Consider the following 22123-nt stretch of genomic DNA (forward strand, 5'->3'; position numbering starts at 1 on the left):
GCGTGAACACTAAAGGGCTTAAGCCGCTTTATATGTTGGTGGTGAAGATATTTCATGCAGTTTTTACCCTGAAGAGCTTCAAAGCATCCCTAAAAACTACAGTATAACAGAATTTACAAAGTCGAAAAGATTTTTAAAAATAAGATGGTCAGTGGTCACAGATACGCGCTAGTCAAGTGGCACGGGTAGTGGTACCCCGCAAAATTTAACAGTTGGGTCACAGCAGCAGAGATAAAAGATATATAAAACACTACGTTCTCTAAACAAGGCGAACAATGTATGACAAATCGTTCTACATAATTTTGCCAAATAATGCTTCAGCAGACACATTTCCACAAAATAAGATATCTAACTGCACAACAAAACTGTCAAAGGTGATAGACTTAACCGGTGAGTGGGAAGTCGCTCTTACAAACATGCAATACCCGCACATATGGAATAATTTGGATTTACCCGATTGTAGGTTGCAAATAACATGGGGAGGCACGGTGGCTCAACTGATAGTGAGAGTCGTGAGCATGTGCATTAAACCTGGTTTTTATGAAACAATCAATGCCCTACTGATGTAATTAACACAGAAATTGAACGACAGAAACTGGAGGGTGGATTAAGACTAATGTATGGTCCGTTTGAATGTGTTGTAACATACGACAGTAAGCAACTTTATCAACTCACAGCCGGAGCTAAACTGAGAAGAGTATTGGGTTTACAGCCTAAAACTAAGATTTTGAAACCATGCGCCGACATCAACGGGGGTCATATATGTTGTACATGTACACAGACATTATCGATCACCTGAGGGTTTTGGATAGTTATGTACCTCTGCTTCGCACTGTTGAAATTAAGGGCCATAACAATGAGATGGTCACAATTTGATACGAGAAGCCCGATTATGTGCCTTTGTGCAAAGCGCATAGTAATAAAGAACGACCAGAACAAGAACATTTCATTTAAGTTTGGGAAAGCGATCGTGAAACTATACTTTAGACGACACAACACTGAATTTTATTAAATAGACAGAATGGTCATCGTTAAAAACGATGGTGATCCGGCATTGTAAGTGCAATATTATAAAGCACAAACAAGTAATGTTTTACCGGGGTTTCACAGCAGCGCGTACATGTACAGTTGCGGTTTAGGTGGCATTTTTTGAAGCCTGTTCAGAAAAGTTGTGCCTCTTTTCTGAAGAGGGTTAGAATTAGCTAAACCTCATGTGAAAAGAGAGGCGCGTAATATTGCAAAAGATGTAATCAAACAGGTCATAGCAGCTGCAATTAATAAATTACACTCAGTGAACCAAGCGAAACAAGATGGCCCTGGTTTAATATATACAAGAAAAGGGGCAGCTAAAATGAAATGGAAACGGTCGACAGCATGTCTGCTTTGGTGTATGCCCCTTTTAAACAAAAAATGAGACGTTCCAACTTAAGTAAGAAAACAAAATTGATGCAAAGGGTTCGTGATATTTTTTAACCATGTCTTTCATACATAATGAGTCCGTTTAATGCGCAAAATCAGAGCTGGATCTTTTTGACGTACCACCAACGCAAACTAGCATGGACAAAAGTCTATATGTTCAGCCTTTAGTGGCATTAACTGTTTGTGAAAAGAATTCGGGTCTCCTCAGCCATCCGGATCAGACACGCACAGGCTTTGCTAAATGGCAATGCAAAATATTCGTTTGAGCGTGTGGGAATGAAAATCTACAGCGTGCCGGCAGGCAGTAGGGTGTTTCATTTAGAAAATCTGTTTTTAAGCCAAGTAGCAAAAACAGTTATAGCTGCGTTTGTAGACAACAAAGCATTATCAGGAACCTGTGTTTGAAACCTGGTAAATTTTGAGCATAACAACGAGAACTTTGCATCCCTCTACATAGACGGACCACCCCACCCTGCCAAACTGTTTCAACTGGACATTGAACATGCTAATGCGGTGCGTGAGTAAGTGTCGCTCATACAGATTACAATTAATCAGAAATCAGATTCCAGTATACTGATTGACTGTGAAGAGTACCTCAATGATTACACACTTTTAGTATTTGATCTGTAGCCTGAACAGGAGTGTGTGGAGCACCTGTCGCTAATAAGAACAGGCACTCTATGCGCTGAATTTTGCTTTGCAGAAGCATTGGACCAGACAGTCAATGTAATAATATATGCTCTATTTTATAATATCATTGCGATTAATAAAAGACGCAATGTGTTCTATGATTATCTATAAATGAAATGATTTATTTTAATATTTTTTGCATTTTTTTAACAAACATTACAAATAAGTTGCATTCTGTATGTGACATCATACAATGGTTGTTGTACATAGAACACAAAGAAAGTATAGAAATACGACACACTTTACAATGGGGTGAAAAGAAAGTTGGTAACTATCGACTGGATGGTTATGCTGTGATTAACGGCGTACCCACTGCTTTTGAATTCCAAGGGTGTTTTTATCACGGCTGTGTTGCATGTTACAATGCCGATGATGAAAACAAACTGACTAACATGACCTAAGGTCAACTGCGACACAAGTCGCAGTGAGAATGTACTCTCTGAAACAATGAGGTTTTCTTTTATGTGTCATTTGGGAATGTGAATGGAAACAAATGTTAGAGTCTGATTAGAGTCTACAGGTTTTTCTGAAGTGTAAAGAATTACCCTAGCCCTTGGACCCACGACCAGCGATTTACAGTGGTCATACAAATGCCATAAAGTTGTATCACAAAGCACAACAGGATGAGCAGATACACTACTATGATTTTACCCGTTTGTACTCACTTGTTAACAAATTTCTTTGGCATCTTGTCCTGTTGATATATTTTTTCAATAGTGTTTGTGACTGTTGTAGCATTCTTGGATGTTAGACTAACCGCCCAAGCTCTCTTACTGAATATATCGATAATGGTTAATGTGTATTTAAAACCATTGTTGTACTTTGCAAGGTCTATGAGCAAGACCAAATCCATTGTCATTGCTGTTTTATAGCCGATATGCAAATCATATTCCTTTCATAGGTTTTTCGCGCCGGCTTATGCAATGTATAGGCATATTGATTTTGTAGCAATTTTTAATTTTCCGATCTTTTAAACTTCCCTTTATTAGCCTTATATATTTGTCAATGCCTCAATAACTGCCAGGGTTTAACACATTGTAATACCTTTTTTTCAATTTTTTTTTTTTACTCTTGTTGTGTATCATACTGGAACTGTTGCACTGTCTAAGGTTAATCATTTTTTAATACCAAAACAAGTATAATTTGATATTAAACACAAAGGCCTGGTGCTGGAAGTTCTTATCTGAAGCAACACATGCCTTGAAAGAAGCTTTTTTTAGAGCAGACATCGTTAATTAAAAAAACACCCAAAAATAAATAAATGAAATTTGATATCATATTGATATAACATTTATATAAATATGATGTTAACTTTATATAAAATTTATATTAAGTTTATATTAAATTTGTATAAAATAGGGGTGTAAAACAGGGTGTGTCAGGGGCTTGTTATGGGCTTTCTGGGGTGTGTTCTGGTTATGTATTATGGCGTATCAAGCTGTCACTTTTAATTTGATGATAAAGTACTCTCTATACTGCTAGCTTGCCTTCCTTTCTAGGGGGCCAGGAGAGCTAAACGATTTTTTGGGAGGTGTGATTTCAGAAGTGATGTTGGCAGTCACGGACCACAACATCACTTCCAGGGGTAAATAACAGGACTGTGCACAGTAGGACTTTCCATGCATACGTGATGTGACCTGGCCAGATAACACACTCTTGGCTGAGGTTGCATCGCATACTGTAGTACTAGGCAAGTGGTTAAAATGATTATATTCCCCAAATAATTTTATCATCGGTAATGTACCTCAGCTATTTACCTCCCCCGGTGCTATCCAATTAGCCTCAATGCTGGTACTTACTGTGGATTTGGTTTCTCGTACCTGAAGTCTGCCATTTTCGTGGTGGCTGCATGTGACATCTGATAAAACAAAACTGGTGGCAGACCACCTGACAGCGCATACACAGTGGAAATTGCAGACACATCATGAGGTGGCGCCACACATGCTGGGTGGCATTGCCCTGCACTGGGCGGCCCCCAGCAGTTAGGAGAAGGACACAGATCTTGATCTTTTTCAGTTGGAAAAAATTGGCTAATTGGGTAGCTTGAAAGAAAATTGCTGCAAAAAAAGTGCGAAAACCACCCATTTTTCAGACTAATTGAAGCCACCCACCAAGTGAGCTTATTAAAATTGCAACTACCCCTCAAATGGCGTGTTTTTTTTATAATTTCTAACTATATAGCCACACGGGTATACTCCGATATTTCCGTGACTGGATTCACCAGACAGACCTATATACCATAATTGAAACAGCACAGCCTTTTTTGCTTATTGGGGTTTTCGTATTACTGCACAAGGTGCCGACTCCTGGCAGCTCCTGGTGCAGACAGCTCAAGTATCTCAGTCACATGACTTCCGACGGGGATGTGGAAGAGGGGGGATGCAAGTTACGGTGCTGCTCTGGCTTCCCTGCTGGGGGTCACAGTGCTGAATGCCGGCTCCTGGGCTCCCATATTGCATTTTTTTACAGGAGATCTATTTGGATACTACATAAACAAAAAAAATCGGTGAAGCATTTGGAAAAATCGCAGGGAATAGGATACGGTCCTTACTTTCTTTTCTTCATAATTATAACAAGAACTTCAGGATGATATAATTCGAAATCCTTTATTGATGACAGTATGGACATTGTGGTACTACACAAGGCATCATTAGGATTTAAATAGTCATCACTCTTTGTTTTTACCGCAAGTGGATAATCCAGAATTTCAGAATGGTCGAGCCTCAGTTAATTTACTGGTGTTCAAGGGGCATCCTAAATAATAATAATAATAATAATAATAATAATAATAATAATAATAATAATTATTATTATTATTATTTATATTCTGGACATTGGTAGATGTTTAAAACTAAATTCCTCCATTTTATACACACTATTTCAGAAAAAAATGGGTATATCATGCTCATAGGCTCTAGCACTTTATCAGGCCCAACACTATGTTAGTTCAGTACTTAGGGGCATATTTATTAACATTTTATTTTACTAAAATAATGTGAAACACCTTTTTCATATTATTTTAGTTTACCTGAATGTACTGTATTAGGGGCTTTTGGAGCAGTTTTTTTGTGAAAAACTGCTCCAAACTTATTAATTATAAACATTTTTTGTAACCCAGATTGCATTTCCCATAATTACAGTTGTGCTCATAAGTTTACATACCCTAGCAGAATTTGTGATTTTCTGGCCATTTGTAATGGAATATAAATGATAACTCACAAACTTTTCTTTCACTCATGGTTAGTGGTTGCGTGAAGCCATTTATTGTCAAACAACTGTGTTTACTCTTTTTAAATCATAATGACAACAGAAAATACCCAAATGACCCTGATCAAAAGTTTACATACCCTGGAGAGTTTGGCCTGATAACATGCACACAAGTTGACACAAATGGGTTTGAATGGCTACTAAAGGTAACCATTCTCACCTGTGATCTGTTTGCTTGTAATCAATGTGTGTGTGTATAAAAGGTCAGTGAGTTTCTGGACTCCTGAAAGACCCTTGCATCTTTCATCCAATGCTGCACTGACGTGTTTGGATTCTGAGTCATGGGGAAAGCAAAAGAATTGTCAAAGGATCTGCGGGAAAAGGTAATTGAACTGTATAAAACAGGAAAGGGATATAAAAAGATATCAAAGCAATTGAGAATGCCAGTCAGCAGTGTTCAAACTCTAATTAAGAAGTGGAAAATGAGGGATTCTGTGGAAACAAAATCACGGTCAGGTAGACCAATAAAAATTTCAGCCACAACTGCCAGGAAAATTGTTCGAGATGCAAAGAAAAATCCACAAATAACTTCAGCTGAAATACAGGACTCTCTGAAAAAAAAGTGGTGTGGTTGTTTCAAGATGCACAATAAGGAGGCATTTGAAGAAAAATGGGCTGCATGGTCGAGTCGCCAGAAGAAAGCCATTACTACACAAATGCCACAAAGCATCCCGCTTACAATACTCCAAACAGCACAGAGACAAGCCTCAAAACTTCTGGAACAAAGTCATTTGGAGTGATGAGACCAAAATTTTACTTTTTGGCCACAACAATAAACGTTACATTTGGAGAGGAGTCAACAAGGCCTACGATGAAAGGTACACCATTCCTACTGTGAAACACGGAAGTGGATCGCTGATGTTTTGGGGATGTGTGAGCTACAAAGTCACTGGAAACTTGGTCAAAATTGATGGCAAAATGAATGCAGCATGTTATCAGAAAATACTGGAGGAAAATTTGCACTCGTCATCCCGGAAGCTGCACATGGGACGTACTTGGACGTTCCAACATGACAATGATCCAAAACACAAGGCCAAGTCGACCTGTCATTGGCTACAGCAGAATAAAGTGAAGGTTCTGGAGTGGCCATCTCAGTCTCCTGACCTCAATATCATTGAGCCACTCTGGGGAGATCTCAAAATTCATCCAGAATTTCTTCTGTATGCTTTTGCCAAGAAGAATGGGCAGCTTTACCAACTGAGAAAATAAAGAGCCTCATCCACAACTACCACAAAAGACTTCAAGCTGTCATTGATGTTAAAGGGGGCAATACACGGTATTAAGAACTGGGGTATGTAAACTTTTGATCAGGGTCATTTGGGGAGTTTCTGTTGTCATTATGATTTAAAAAGAGTAAACACAGTTGTTTGACAATAAATGGCTTCACCCAACCACTAACCATGAGTGAAAGAAAAGTTTGTGAGTTATCATTCATATTCTCTGACAAATGGCCAGAAAATCACAAATTCTGCTAGGGTATGTAAACTTATGAGCACAACTGTATAATGGGAAATGCAATGTGATGAAATTGACTAAAAAAATTTAATAAAATTGTAATAAAATACCGCAGTGAGACCTGTGATTATTACGCCAGTTTCAGTACTGCGGATCCTGTACTTCTGCACAAGTTACTCTGCCCCTAGGCATAGAAAACTATGCAGGGAGACGGCAGTATGATCAGCTATGTGTGTCTGATGGCCCCTTAGAGACCTTTCTTCCAAAGATTGGTCTAATGCTTTGGATAGTTTGTTGATTCGGCTCACTATAAGCAAAAGGCAATATCAACTCACAATAAGATTTTACATACTCCTATAGATCGAGATCTGCAAAAAAAACAACAAAGGTTTCGCCTCGTGGCTGCAGATTTTCCCTCATATCACTTTAGATCAGCTTTTGAAAACATTTTCTTACTCAATATGTACTTTATCTCCTAATACTGTACGTGTCAGGAATCTCACTTTATTCCTGATCTGTTCAGAAGGACTCTGCACTCTTAACTATTGGTCAGAGAGCAGTAATTCAACACACTCTACTTCCACCACCTGTGATAAACATTAAAAGGAGTCACAGGTCCTACCTAGGGTGGTCAATTCCGGGCCATTTTTTTCAATCCCGGGAATCGGGATTGAAAAATGATCAATCCCCGGATTCCCAGGATGCCTGGGATTGGTTCCTTTTCAGGTACCTCCCCCTCCCGCCTTGCCCAGTCCGCATAATTTACCCTCATCCAGATGGGAGGGATGGTGGATCCACTTACTGCAAGAAAAGGAGGTGAGGTGTGGGCCGGTGCAGACGCTGAGGTCTGGGTGGCTATCTGCGCAGCAAGACCTCTGACTTCAAGTGCGCACAGCTGGAGTCAGGGGGAGGTGAGCAGGGGAAGCTGGGCAGCACCTGAGCCTCCCAAGGACGCTCAATGCTGCCCGGCATTGAAAAAACAAAGGGGCTCCCTAATCCCAAAATACATGGGATTGGAAGCCCGGCCAATTTTTGACCAGAATCCCGGGATCCCGCCAATCCTGGTCCATCTTCTGACGGAGATTTCCTGGCCTCAGCAATGGAGCTGTGGCAGCCGGTCTGTGTGTCCTCATGGGTTACTCAGCTGGTGGATGGTGTCACAAGTGATCTGATGCAACATTCTCAGATGCAGCAGGAGGTGTCTACTTATACCAGATGCCTTCTGCTGCTATTTCTGAGCATCACTGTTGCTTTGAAGTAAGCAGCAGCAATGCACAATCTAACCACCTGAAACAGGCCCTGCATACACTATTGTGCTTTTCAAGTGTCTTTTTGGGTTGCAATTTGGAGTATAGCAAGGGAGACCTCTACAATACAAGGCAAGTCAACACTAAGAACAAAGGGTGCCAGAAATCTCTCTCTATTTCCTAAAACATTGTACCAAGTCATTTAATCTTTTTCTTTGTAAGTTATAGCACACTGAATGATTAAATAAGTTTCTGCATTGATTACCAGCACCTCTATTTTTTATTATTTTTTGTATTATTATTTTTTACTGCAGATGTTTCACATCATACACTAATCTTTAAATAGTTCTATCAGTTCTGGACTCAGGATAGGATTGCCCTCTGTAGTGGTGCTTCTGTTTCTAAGTAGTACACACTCATAAAGCTGATCTGTTCTCTAACAAACAGTAGGACACAAATGGAAGAAACTTTAACCAACTTGTTTCTACTCCCACATGTAGGGAAGAGGGCAAAGCTGAAGTAGTTAAGCAAGCCCAAACCTAACAGTAAATTCCTCTAACTATAAAAGAGTGCGTAATTGTTCCTTTTTTGATCTTCGATCATTCTATGCAGCAGGCTACAGTCAGTTTTGATTGAACTGAACATATTGAGGGAAGGTATAAAAAAGTTTGGAAGCTTGGCATTTTTAAGGCAATCTTGAAAGAATGCAATGTATCTGTTAAAGCATACATCCAGATCTTCCAGTTTCCAGTCTTCATCTTTTGGATATCGCGTACAGTGGTGTAATAATGCGGTCTTAGCATGGTATGAGCAGAAATTATCCATTTTTCCTTTCATCCCATTTTTTCCAAGCATTTCCAGTAGGTACTTCAGCAGTTTAAGGCACTGTTTCCTAATCAAAACAAAGCACAACACCACAATAAGCAATTGCTTTCTACAATGTATTTAACATGATAAAGCCAACAGCTTATGTAATAGGATGGCACAATGGAAAATACTCAAATTTAGAGGCCTATTCATCTTCCTTAATGGGCCTGTTGCATATGTGGAAATATCCATTCAGAATCACGGGCCCAATGGGACCACATAGTATTCAGAAAACTTTGAAAACTGAAAATTGTGGGGGTTTGCCTGCGAAAACCAACACCATCATCAGACGGTGATGGTTCCCAGAGCCTGACTCCTTCCTATGAGGAGGAGGTCCTATAAGAAGAGGACCTGATTAAATCCAACCACCTCTATTACGATCCCCCTCTTGGATGTTGAGGTCCTCATGCACAAGGGGAGAGCCTCTAACTTAGAATAATGGTTCACTGACTGCTGTGTGTGTGGGAATACTTTGTGCAACCAAGGACTAAAAACGCTGGTTTCTGGGACCTGTGTTGATCCTTTTCTGACAATCTAGGTGACTGGTAGTGTTTATTGTAATGTAGTGAAATTCAGACTAAACATTTTTTAACTGTTTCAAGAGGGCTGCACTACTGGTCTCCATTTTGTTTTTCTCTGCATGGCACTCCACTTTGAGTATGGAATAAGGAGAATACATTCATGATACATATGTGGAGGAAAAGAAGAGTCTGTTTCCTGTTTATATTTGCACTAAACTAAGCTGTGAATATAATGCAGAAATAGCTAGAAATACCGGAAGACTTTATTTCTGCCTGAAGGGTAATTATAAATAGTCCCCATGTATTGGATAAAATCCTGATTCACATTGTGCTGGTTTTGGTGAAAGAGACCGGAGGACATTTTATATGTCAATAGTGTCATAAAATTCTGAGTATGTTGTATAATTGAAGCAAGTGATGGGAGGAGTTATATTGCCAAGGTTACAGGCCATCCTCTGAGGTGGCATGGAAATAAGGTGAGGTGTGGTAAAGTGGATGTGAGGCCACATATTTCTTCCAAAAATTATGGTAATGTTTAGACATCACTCCTTTCCTAGCCTGAATCAGGGTGGGAACAACCTTGTTCGGAATGCCCTTCTGAGCTAGTATCTGGCGTTCAACCTCCATGCCGTCAAACGTAGCCATGGTAAGTCTTGATAGGTGAACGGCCCCTGCAGCAGCAGGTCCTCCCGAAGAGGAAGAGGCCTCGGCTCTTCTAGCAGTAGATCCAGAAGATCCGTGTACCAAGACCTTCTTGGCCAGTCTGGAGCAATGAGGATTGCTCGAACCCTTGTTCTCCTTATGAGTTTTAGCACTCTAGGAATGAGTGGGAGTGGTGGAAACACATACACCAACTGGAATACCCATGGAGTCACTAGGGCGTCCACCGCCACTGCTAAAGGGTCCCTCAACCTGGAACAATATCGCCGAAGCTTCTTGTTGAGACGAGAGGCCATCATGTCTATTTGGGGTACACACCAAAGATCCGTTACCTCCTTGAACACCTCCGGATGGAGACCCAACTCCCCTGGATGGAGATTGTGTCTGCTGAGGAAGTCCGCTTCCCAGTTGTCTACTCCCGGAATGAAGATTTCTAACAGCGCCAATGCATGTTTTTCTGCCTAGAGGATAATTCTTGTTACCTATGACACTGCAGCTCTGCTCTTCATTCCGCCCTGTCGGTTTATGTAAGCCACTGTCGTTACATTGTCCGACTGCACTTGAATGTCCCGATTTCTCAGAAGATGGGCCGCTTGGAGAAGACCGTTGTAGATGGCTCTTAGTTCCAGAATGTTTATCGGCAGGCCGGCTTCCAGACTTGACCACCTTCCTTGGAAAGTTTCCCCTTGAGTGACTGCGCCCCAGCCCCGGAGACTTGCATCCGTGGTTAGAAGGAACCAGTCCTGAATCCCGAACCTGCGGCCCTCCAGAAGGTGAGGTAATTGCAGCCACCAGAGGAGTGAAATCCTGGCCTTTGGTGACAGACGTATTCTCTGGTGCATGTGTAGATGGGATCCCGACTACTTGTCCAGGAGATCCAGTTGGAAGGACAGAGCATGAAACCTCCCATAATGTAGAGCCTCGTAAGAGGCCACCATCTTCCCCAGAAGGCGAATGCACTGATGAACCGACACCCGGGCTGGCTTCAGGACATCCCGGACCATTGTTTGTATCACCATCGCTTTTTCCTCTGGAAGAAACACCCTCTGCACTTCAGTGTTGAGGATCATTCCCAGAAAGGACAACCTCCGGGTTGGTTCCAAATGTGATTTTGGAAGATTCAGGATCCAACCGTGTTCCCTGAGAAGATGGGTCGTGAGAACAGTGGACTGTAACAGCTTTTCCTTGGATGATGCCTTTATCAGCAGATCGTCCAGATATGGAATTATGTTCAGCCCCTGTCTGCAGAGGAGAACCATCATTTCTGCCATCACCTTGGTGAATACCCTCGGTGCTGTGGAGAGGCTGAGTGGTAGGGCCTGGAACTGAAAATGACAGTCCAACAGTGCGAATCGGAGATAAGCTTGATGCGGCAGCCAAATCGGAATGTGGAGGTACGCATCCTTGATATCCAGGGATACCAGGAATTCCCCCTCCTCCAGACCTGATATCACCGCCCTTAGAGACTCCATTTTGAACTTGAACGCCCACAGAAAGGGGTTTAGTGATTTTAAGTTCAGAATGGGCCTGACCGAACCATCCGGTTTCAGTACCACGAAAAGGTTCAAATAGTAACCCTTGTTTTGCATCTGGGGAGAAACTGGTACAATAACCTGTGCCTACACCAACTTCTGGATGGCTCCCTGTAGGATAGCCCTGTCTGCCGGCAAAGCTGGCAAGCCTGATTTGAAGAACCAGTGAGGAGGGAGATCTTGAAAGTCCAGCCGGTACCTCTGGGACACAATATCTTGTACCCAGGGATCCAGGCTGGACAACACCCAGATGTGACTGAAATGTCTGAGTCTCGCCCCCACCGGCCCTACCTCCAGGCCGCGCAGTCCACCGTCATGCTGAGGACTTTGGCGTACCTGAAGCGGGTTTCTGTTCCTGGGAACCTGCAGCAGCAGGTTTCTTGGATTTTGGTCGACCTCCTCTAAAGAAGGTGTTGGACGGTTTGGCCTTTCTTGTTTTAGCAACCCAAAAGGACTGTGATGCAGTTGAAGAAAAAGGTTTCTTTGTAGCAGGTGCAGCTGAGGGAAGAAAAGGTGACTTACCCGCTGTAGCCGTGGAGATCCAGGCATCCAACGCTTCCCCAAAGAGAGTCTGACCTGTGTAGCAGGGATGTGCGGTGAGCTAAATGGCTCAGGATGCACTGGCTAACCCCAGAGCCAGAATTCCATGCAATATATGAACCGAAGGGTACATCTGGGCATTATAAAAAGGTACAGCAGTAAACCCCTAGAAATTTGGTGAGGTTTGATCAGAGATGTGCGGAAAAGATAAGCAGGTGAGGCACTGCCTCATCTGCCATAGACTTTTTACTCCAGAGTTTGGGCTATAAAAATTATTAGAATAATGCAAAGAAGATATTTCAAACAAATTATTAGTATTTTTCATATACTTTGTTCAGACAAAATTCTGGTTTAAACGTAAGTATGACAGGAAAGGCTCTGCCTCACCTGCCTCACCTGCCTCACCCCACCGCACGTCACTGCTGTGTAGGGTAAGGTCTGCACACCTCTCCTAGATTCTGCGTCGGCAGACCACTGGCGCAGCCACAGTCCTCAACGAGCTGAGACAGACATGAAAGAAATTCCTGTAGCCATTGAACCCAGGTCCTTCATGGATTCCACCATAAATCCTGCAGAATCCTGAATATTACGTAAAAACAATTCAACGTCACTTTTATCCATTGTATCCAAATACTCAAGTAATGTGCCTGACCACTTTACTATAGCTTTGGAAATCCATGCACAGGCAATAGTGGGCCGTAGTATCGCCCCTGAAGCCGTGTATATGGATTTGAGCGTAGTATCAATTTTGTGATCAGCTGGCTCCCTTAAGGCGGTAGATCCTGGAACCGGTAAAACCACCTTTTTCGAGAGTCTGGATACAGACGCGTCCATTATGGGTGGGTTTTCCCATTTTTTCTATCCTCCTCAGGTAAGGGGAAAGCAACCAGAACCCTTCTAGGGATCTGGAATTTAAAAAAAAAAAAATTCCGGGTTTTCCCATACTTTTTCAAAAATAGCATTTAATTCTTTGGACGCAGGGAAGGTTAGCAAGACTTTCTTATTGTCAGTGAAGTAAGCCTCCTCAATCTGCTCAGGTGTTGTATCGGCAATATTCAACACATCCCTTATAGCCTCTATCATCAACTGCACCCCTTTAGCAAGAGATGCGGCCCCCCTGAGCACATCCCCATCACCATCTGCCATGTCAGAATCGGTATCCATGTCATCATGCATAATCTGGGCAAGAGTTTGTGGGAACCTACAGAGGGGGGCCCTGAGGTAACAGAACCGGACCAAACTGCCGAGTTCTGTAAAACCTGAGTTGCAGATTCATTCTGTGCAACCATAGTAGAAATCTGAGAAATCATACATTTGATAGAGGACAACCATTCAGGCTCCCTTGCTGGTATCTGCGCTAAAACAGTGCAATCCTGATTACATGGAATGAGATCATCTTGAGAAGACGTATCCTCAGCAGCATATGACACAGAGTCCCTGGACATAGACCCCGAACACTCCATACACACACAGGGGAGGCTAGATAGAGTTTCACCCCCAAGAATGGCAAGAGAGACACAGAGATTGGAGCCAACCCACACACAGCGCTTTCAAGGTATAGGGAGACCCCAACCAGCACTGACTGTGCACCTTAATAGGTTACACAGTCTTTTTACACAGCCCCCCCCCCCCCCTTCTACAACCCCCTGGTACCGTAAGTGATAGCTGGAGTTGCTCTGGAGAGACTGCACTTCACTGACAGCGTTTCTGCAGGCAGAAAATGGCGCTGAACACTGCTGGATCCGCTCTGAGGAGAAGCTCCGCCCCCTTAATGGCGCTGTCTTCCCGCTCTTCATAAGATTATACTGGCCTGAGGATTCATGCGGGCAGTGATCCCGGGACCCTGACAGGCTTAAGAGGTCAGTGTAGGATGTAGGCGCTGGCTCAGGGCGCACTTAACAGCGCCGCACTATGTACCGCTGAGCCCCGGAGAGGAGTTAGCACTGCGCTCCATAATCTGTTGCCGACATCTTCACATCGGCTCCCCGCTTGCTAGGGGGGCCGGTGACTGACTCGCCACCGATCTTCTGGCTCTGTAAGGGAGTGGCGACATGCTGCCGGGGTGAGCGATCCCCTATGGCGGGGAACGTTCGATCCCCTCAGGAGCTCAGTGTCCTGTCAGCGGAGATATTGGCTCAGACCCCGCAGGGCAGACACTACTCCCCCCCTTAGTCCCACGAAGCAGGGAGGCTGTTGCCAGCAGCCTCCCTGTAACATAAAAAACTCTAAAATAAACCTTTACTAAAGAAGCTCTGTAGAGCTCCCCTATCTGTGACCGGCTCCTCCGGGCACATTTTCTAAACTGAGTCTGGTAGGAGGGGCATAGAAGGAGGAGCCAGCTCACACTCTCTAGTTCTTAAAGTGCCAATGACTCCTAGTGCACCCGTCTATATCCCATGGTACTAATGTGGACCCCAGCATCCTCTAGGACGTAAGAGAAATTAGAGAGTCCCAATTTTCAGGAGGTACTAGGTACTTGGGGATCAGTGTTCAGGAGCCAGAGCAATCCTCCAATGAAAATCTAAAACTGCATACCAGGTGTGTGGAGCTGGAGCTGGGACTAGCTGCTGGAGCGCTGATACAGTATCTCTGGTTCTGGGCATAGTAGAGACAAGCTGCCAGTGTCCACCAAAGGAGGAGAGTCCCAGCTTTTGGATTATACCCTCAGAAAAACTCTAAAGTCAGACAGAACTCGATGTATTTAGCAATTAACAGGATTGGATGGGGACCACTACTTTGAAGTCGGATATCTCCGGTTCCCCAGGGCCGATTTAAAAAAAATCTGGTACCCCTGGAAAAAGGGGACCCTCAGCTACCAGCCTAGGGCCCTTACACTGCTGGGGCCCTTGGGCAACTGCCCACTGAGCCCACATGAAAAAACGTCCCTGCCCCTTTCTTAAGTGCCCAATGATAGAAATCAAACATCTTACACAAATAAAAGAATAAATACAGACAGGGCCGTAACTAGGTATGTGCGCTGTGTGCCTTGCACACAGCGCACGATGACCTGGGGCGCAACTAGCCTCCATCATAATGTATACTCGACAGCGGCAGCGCCGGTGCCACTGTCTGAATGTCAGCTCCGCCTCCGCTCCTCCCCAAGCTGGACTTGGAGCTTGGAGTGCTGTGCAGCTGCAGAAAGCCGCGAGGAAGGGCATCTCATCTACCCCCCCACCCGCCCGCCGCCGGCCACCCGCCGGACCTTGTACGCCCGCTGCCTGACTGAGAAGCCGTCCACAGTGTGTGCAGGCGTGCAGAGCAGAGGGATACAGCTGTCATTATGCAGGTGGGCCGCGGGCTCGAGAGCAGCAGGCGCCGCTCAGCAGGGTGCAGTGAGGAGTCAGTAACGATGTGGTGGGGAGAGTAGTGTATTACTTGTTTAACATTGTATGGCTGTGTGTGTATGTGTGACTGTGTGGGAGCATATGTGGTTGTCGATGTATATGTGCTGTGGTGTACATGTGGCAGGCTGTGCTTATGTGACTGTATATACTGTGGCTGTCTATAACTATGTGTGTATAGTGTATGTGGCTGACTGTGTGTGTATATGTGACTGTGTGTGTGTGCATATGTCGCTATGTATGTGTGTGTATATGTACCCGTCTGTGTATATGTGACACTGTGTGCATGTGTGACTGTGTGTGCGCATATGTGGCTGCGTGTGTGTGCGCATATGTGACTGTGTGTGTGCATATGTGACTGTGTGTGTGTATGTGTGACTGTGTGTGTGCCTATGTGGCTGTGTGTGAACTTTGAGGGGGGGGAGCACACCATCGTCTATTCCGCCTCCGGGCATCTAGATTAAACTTGCGCCACTGGTACAGGCCATAAGGTAAAGTCAGCATAGCATGACAGAGGAGGGGATGGGGGAAGGTGGGCAGGTACAGGGGCAATCACTGAATATTTCAGCAGAGGAGGACGGGGGACTCTGTAAATGGTGACTCTGCCTGCCATAATGTGTGACAGGGGACTCTGCCTGCCATAATGTGTGACAGGGAACTCTGCCTGCCATAATGTGTGACAGGGACTCTGCCTGCCGTATTGATTGACAGGGGACTCTGCCTGCCGTAAAGTGTAAATGGTGACTCTGCCTGCCGTAAGGTGTAAATGGTGACTCTGCCTGCCGTAAGGTGTAAAAGGGAGCTGTGCCTGCCGTAAGGTGTAAAAGGGAGCTCTGCCTACTGTAATGTGTGTGTAAGTGGCACTACTGTTCGGCATAATTTGAATAATGAAGACTACTGTGCAGCGTAATATAATTTGGTATTATTTTGTGGTCACTCCCCTTTCCCACGAAGACACCCCCCCTACATTTTTGCTGCGCATCTGCGGCGCGCACTGGCCCTGTTTTAAATGTGTGTGTGTGGGGGGGGGGGGCATGTTGTTTCTTGCACACAGCGCTAAAATGTCTAGTTACGGCACTGAATACAGAACTCACATAACTTATGCAAATCCTCTTCCTTACTATTATATGTTTAGGTAAAGATTTATTGTCATGTTAGAGGAAGGCTGCAGTGTAGCTACTGGGAATAATAAATACATACATACATACATACATACATTGGTTGAAGTGGAAATTTAGAAGCGGTGGTATGGTAAATGTACCTGAATGACTATCCCATGAAGCTTTAGGGATTTTAATTAGTTTATTATAGCCCTAATTTTAGATGTATGTTAACAATATATAAGAACATACAAATATAAAGTGATCGCACTTAATGCACCTGATCCAATGATGGGGACTGCTGTATCTGCTCTTGCATCTGTTGCTGGAGTCGCAGCTGCAATATGCAAATGCTAGATTCAGCCCTTTCCCTGGTGTAGTAGCATGCATCTAAATGTGCTAGGGCTGGGACAACCACTTTCTGCATCTCTGCACACTGTAATACTGTCAGTGATTCTTTAGACGCCACTACTGGCCCTATGTGGTTTCACAGTCTGTCTTCCTGGCTGCGTCTGTGCATCCAGGAACCCAGCCACTTTCACACCTGCAACACTCCCATAACAAGCCCATGTGTTCACTTCTAGCCACCTCCCAGGAACACCCATCATTCCATTTCTGATACTGTCTATCCAGGCAGCATCTTTGTGCATTCACGCATGCACCATAGGGGTCTCTAGAAAATATTTCATATGGATAGTTGCTAAAAATTCCTCAACTACATAAACATTGGCATTGCGTTTGGATTGCGTGCAACTCAGGACCAGCGTGTCTTTGTATTTTGAAAAGCATATAGAATGAATGATGGCTCTGTGTCACTCATCTCTCCCATGTCACAAACACACAGGGTAAACACAGAAACACATGGGATTCGGTCAGCATGTCGAAGGTCATGATATATACTTTAATCATGTCGACAGTTATGTAGTCGACATTGTTAAACTATTGTCAGCTACATGTCAACATCTGCAAATTGTGGACATTTTATTATTATTCTTTTATTATTATCCTTTATTTATATGGCGCCACATGGGTTCCGCAGCGCCCAATTACAGAGTACATAAACAAATAATCAAAACAGGAAAACAGCAACTTACAGTTGACGACAATATAGGACAAGTACAGGGTAAATAAATATAGCTACATCAGCAGACGACCCTGAAATAAGTATCAGGTGGCAGAAGACTGCTGGATTTGGTGCAGTTGAGGATTATTAAATTAAGACAAAGGATAAGCACATGAGGGAAGAGGACCCTGCTCGTGAGAGCTTACATTCTAAAGGGGAGGGGTAGACACACAGGGGTGACACAGACATGGTACATAGAGAGCGTGGAACAGAGGGTTAGGATGAGATTTGGCTGGGTTTTGTGAAGAAGTGGGTTTTGAGAGCCCGTTTGAAGTTTTGTAGAGAGGTGGAGAGTCTGAGGGGAAGAGGTAGGGAATTCCAGAGAAGTGGTGCAGCACGTGAAAAATCTTGGAGGTAGAAGTGGGAGGAAGTAATCCGTAGGCAGGAGAGTCGGCGTGCATTAGCTGAGCGAAGAGAACGGGTGGGAATGTAAAGAGAGATAAGGTCAGAGATGTAGATGGGAGAGGAGTGGGTGAGTGCTTTGTAAGCGAGTGTGAGAAGCTTGAAATGGATTCTGAAAGGGAAGGGAAGCCAGTAAAGTTCTTGTAGGAGGGGAGAGGTGGACGTAGTGCGTTTGGTGAGGAAAATGAGCTGGGCAGCCGCACTGAGGATAGACTGGAGTGGAGTGAGGTATTTGTCAGGAATGCCAGTCAGGAGGAGATTACAGTAGTCCAGTCTGAAGATGACCAGTGAGTGGATAAGGGTCTTAGTAGCATCCTGGGTCAGAAAGGGTCTGATCCTGGAAATATTTTTTAAATGAAAACGGCAGGATTGTGAGAGGTGCTGAATGTGTGGTTTGAAGGAGAGTGAGGAGTCAAGGATTACACCAAGACAGCGCACTTAGGGGAGAGACAGTTGGAGATACGAGTGAGGAGAGCAGGGGAGAGGTCTGGAGAGGAAAGATAGATTTGAGTGTCATCAGCATAGAGATGATATTGGAAACCAAAAGAACTAATGAGCTTACCTAGTGAGAACGTACAGAGAGAGAAAAGAAGAGGACCAAGGACAGAACCTTGGGGTACACCTACAGTTAGTGGAAGTGAGGGGGAGGTGGAGTAATGAGAGGAGACAGAGAATGAATGGTCAGAGAGGTAGGAAGACAGCCAAGAGAGGGCAGTATCACGCAGACCAATGGAGTGAAGGATTTGCAGTAGGAGAGGATGGTCCACAGTGTCAAAAGCAGCAGAGAGATCAAAAAGAATAAGTAGAGAGTAGTGGCCCTTAGATTTGGCAGCATGGAGGTCATTGCATACTTTTGTAAAGGCAGTTTTTTTGGAGTGGAGAAGCTGGAAGCCAGACTGGAATGGGTCAAGCAGTGAGTGTGAGGAAAGAACGGATGTAAGGCGGTTGTAGACAATACGCTCAAGGAGTTTGGAGGCAAAAGGGAGGAGAGAGATGGGTCGGTAGCTGGAGAGAGTGTTTGGATCAAGGGTAGTTTTTATAAGAATAGGAGAGATGAGTGCATGCTTGAAGGCAGAGGGGACAGTGCCTGATGAGAGGGAGAGATTGAGAAGGTGGGAAAGATGGGAACAGGCAGAAGGAAAGAGGTAGCGGAGTAGGCGGGATTGGATAGGGTCAAGTGGGGAGGTGGTGAGGGGACAGGAACGAATGTGGGCCATGACTTCCTCTCCATTTTCACAATACTTACCTCTGAAATCGCCAGAATAGTTGCATCAACAACATTTGTCGACATCCAGGGCCATCTTTTCGTATGGGCTCAATGGGCAGTTGCCCAAGGGCCCCAGGAGTTTAAGGATCCTAGGCTCATAGCTGAGGTTCCCCTTTTTCCAGGTGTACCAGATTTTTTCTAAATCTGCACCGGGGAACCGGAGATATCAGACTTTAAAGTAGTGGTCCCCATCCGACTCTGATAATTGCTCACCCGAGCCAGATATCTAGGGTTCTGTCTTTTTCTGAGGATATATTCCAAAAGCTGGAACTCTCCCCTGTTTTTTGGGAGCCCTCCAGCAGCTAGTCCCAGCTACAGCTCCACATCCCTGATATGCAGTTTTAGATTATTGGTGGATTGCTCTGGTTCCTGAACACTGATCCCCAAGTACCTAGTACCTCCTGAAAGGTAGCAATCTCTAATTTTTATTTTTTTTATCCCACTAAAAGCTAAGAAATCTATTTACAGGAACTGGAGATATCTGCTGTCAAGCCTGCTGCCCTCCCACCGAAAATTATGAATATTAAGCTCACTCCACTATCCACCTCTCCCCTGCATATCAAAGACCCCCTACCACCCTTGAAGTCATATACTGGGGCCCCTTCATTCAGCTCAATGCCCCATTCTACAGTATAGTGTTCTTCCTCCTGCCCATCTCCCACCTTCTGTGCAGTAAAGGAGTAATTATCAGAAATTACTGCTCCAGGTCCTACATGCTGAGTGGAAGATAGCAGTGCCGTAATACGTGTGTGCCTGGCACACAGCGCAGTTGCCCTGAGGGCACAACGGCCCCCATTCCCTAAAGTCAGCGGCTTGTAATGAGTCAAATTGACTCATTACAAGCCGCCTGTGCCGTAGGATGAGAGGAGCAGCGGAGAAGGAGGAGGAGGGAGCCGCAGCAGCGCTATGTAATTGGTGGCGTTGCCGATGCAGCCCCTCTCCTTCCACATAGGCTGGCCGCCGCTGCTGTGAATGCTGGGATGCGCTTCCCTCATCCCAGCATTCATAGTGGCGGCCAGCCAATGCAGAAGGAGAGGGACTGCTGCAGCGGCGCCGCCGGCAATTACAGTGCACTGCTGCGTCTCCCTCCTCCCCCTCCTTCCTCTTCCTTCTCCCCTGCTACCCGGAGCTCCCAGCAGTATCTATCTATCTATCTATCTATCTATCTGTCTATCTACCGTAATGTGTAAAAAGGGGACGCTGTGTGCCGTAATGTGTACAAAGGGGACGCTATGTGCCGTAATGTGTAAAAAGGGGACGCTGTCTGCCGTAATGTGTAAAAAGAGGGACGCAGTCTGTCGTAATGTGTAAAAAGGGGAACTGTCTGCCGTAATGTATAAAACGAGATTTATGGTAAGAACTTACCGTTGTTAAATCTCTTTCTGCGAGGTACACTGGGCTCCACAGGGAATGACATTGGGATGTAGAGTAGGATCTTTATCCGAGATACCAACAGGCTCAAAGTTTTGACCTTCTTCCCAGAATGCATAGCGCCGCCTCCTCTATAACCCCGCCTCCGTGCACAGGAACTCAATTTTTGGTTAACCAGTCCAGTGCAGTAGCAAGCAAAAGAGACGACAACTGTTAGTAGCCACATACACCACATTCTCACGACAGGAGAAAGTGTCAGCGGCTCATGCCATACCAACCCAAGGAAGCTAAATGCGTAAGGGTGGGCGCCCTGTGGAGCCCAGTGTACCTAACAGAAAGAGATTTAACAATGGTAAGTTCTTACCATAAATCTTGTTTTCTGCTGCGGGGTACACTGGGCTCCACAGGGAATGACATTTGGGATGTCCTAAAGCAGTTCCTTATGGGAGGGGATGCACTGTGGAGGGCACAAGAACCTGGTGTCCAAAGTAAGCATCCTGGGAGATGGATGTATCGAAGGCATAGAACCTTATGAACGTGTTCACTGAGGACCACGTAGCCGCCTTGCACAATTGTTCAAGGGTCGCACCACGGCGGGCCACTCAAGCAGGTCCAACAGACCGAGTAGAATGGGCCTTTACAGTAACAGGAGCTGGACGACCAGCCTGTACATAAGCATGTGCAATCACCATTCTAATCCATCTAGGCAAGGTCTGCTTGTGAGCAGGCGAGCCACGTTTGTGAAAACCAAACAGTACAAAGAGAGAATCAGACTTCCTGATAGGAGCTGTCCTCTTCACATAGATACGGAGAGCCCGTACCACATCCAAAGACCGCTCTTTGGAAGACAATTCAGGAGAGGCAAAGGCCAGAACCACAATCTCCTGATTAAGGTGGAAAGAAGACACCACTTTAGGTAGGTACCCGGGACGTGTTCTAAGAACCGCCCGGTCATGATGAAAAATCAGATATGGTGACTTACAGGACAAAGCACCCAAATCTGACACCCGTCTGGCAGAGGCAATAGCCAGCAGAAACAACACTTTAAGAGAAAGCCACTTAAGGTCTGCCGATTCAAGAGGCTCAAACGGAGACCCATGCAATGCCTCCAGAACCACCGACAAGTCCCAAGGAGCCACAGGTGGGACGTAAGGAGGTTGAATCCGCAACACACCCTGAGTAAATGTATGAACATCAGGTAAAGTTGCAATTTTTCTCTGGAACCAAACCGACAAGGCAGAAATATGAACCTTGATGGAGGCCAGACGAAGGACCAAGTCCAGGCCCTGTTGTAAGAAGGCCAAAAGTTTGGCTGTACTAA

General features: G+C 44.7%; 1 protein-coding gene across 1 annotated transcript in view; it reads right to left on the reverse strand.

Moving 5' to 3' along the window:
* Window positions 1-8327: 8327 nt before the first annotated feature.
* LOC134909673 (cyclic GMP-AMP synthase-like) overlaps window positions 8328-22123 on the reverse strand; it is a 139637-nt gene continuing 125841 nt past the window's right edge. The window contains exon 5 of the mRNA XM_063916813.1: window positions 8328-8970. Within this exon, the coding sequence (XP_063772883.1) occupies window positions 8634-8970 (337 nt within the window). The 3' untranslated portion in view covers window positions 8328-8633. The remainder of the gene's footprint in view (window positions 8971-22123) is intronic.

Source organism: Pseudophryne corroboree, chromosome 4 (genome assembly GCF_028390025.1).
Source record: "Pseudophryne corroboree isolate aPseCor3 chromosome 4, aPseCor3.hap2, whole genome shotgun sequence".
NCBI classification, from domain to species: domain Eukaryota; kingdom Metazoa; phylum Chordata; class Amphibia; order Anura; family Myobatrachidae; genus Pseudophryne; species Pseudophryne corroboree.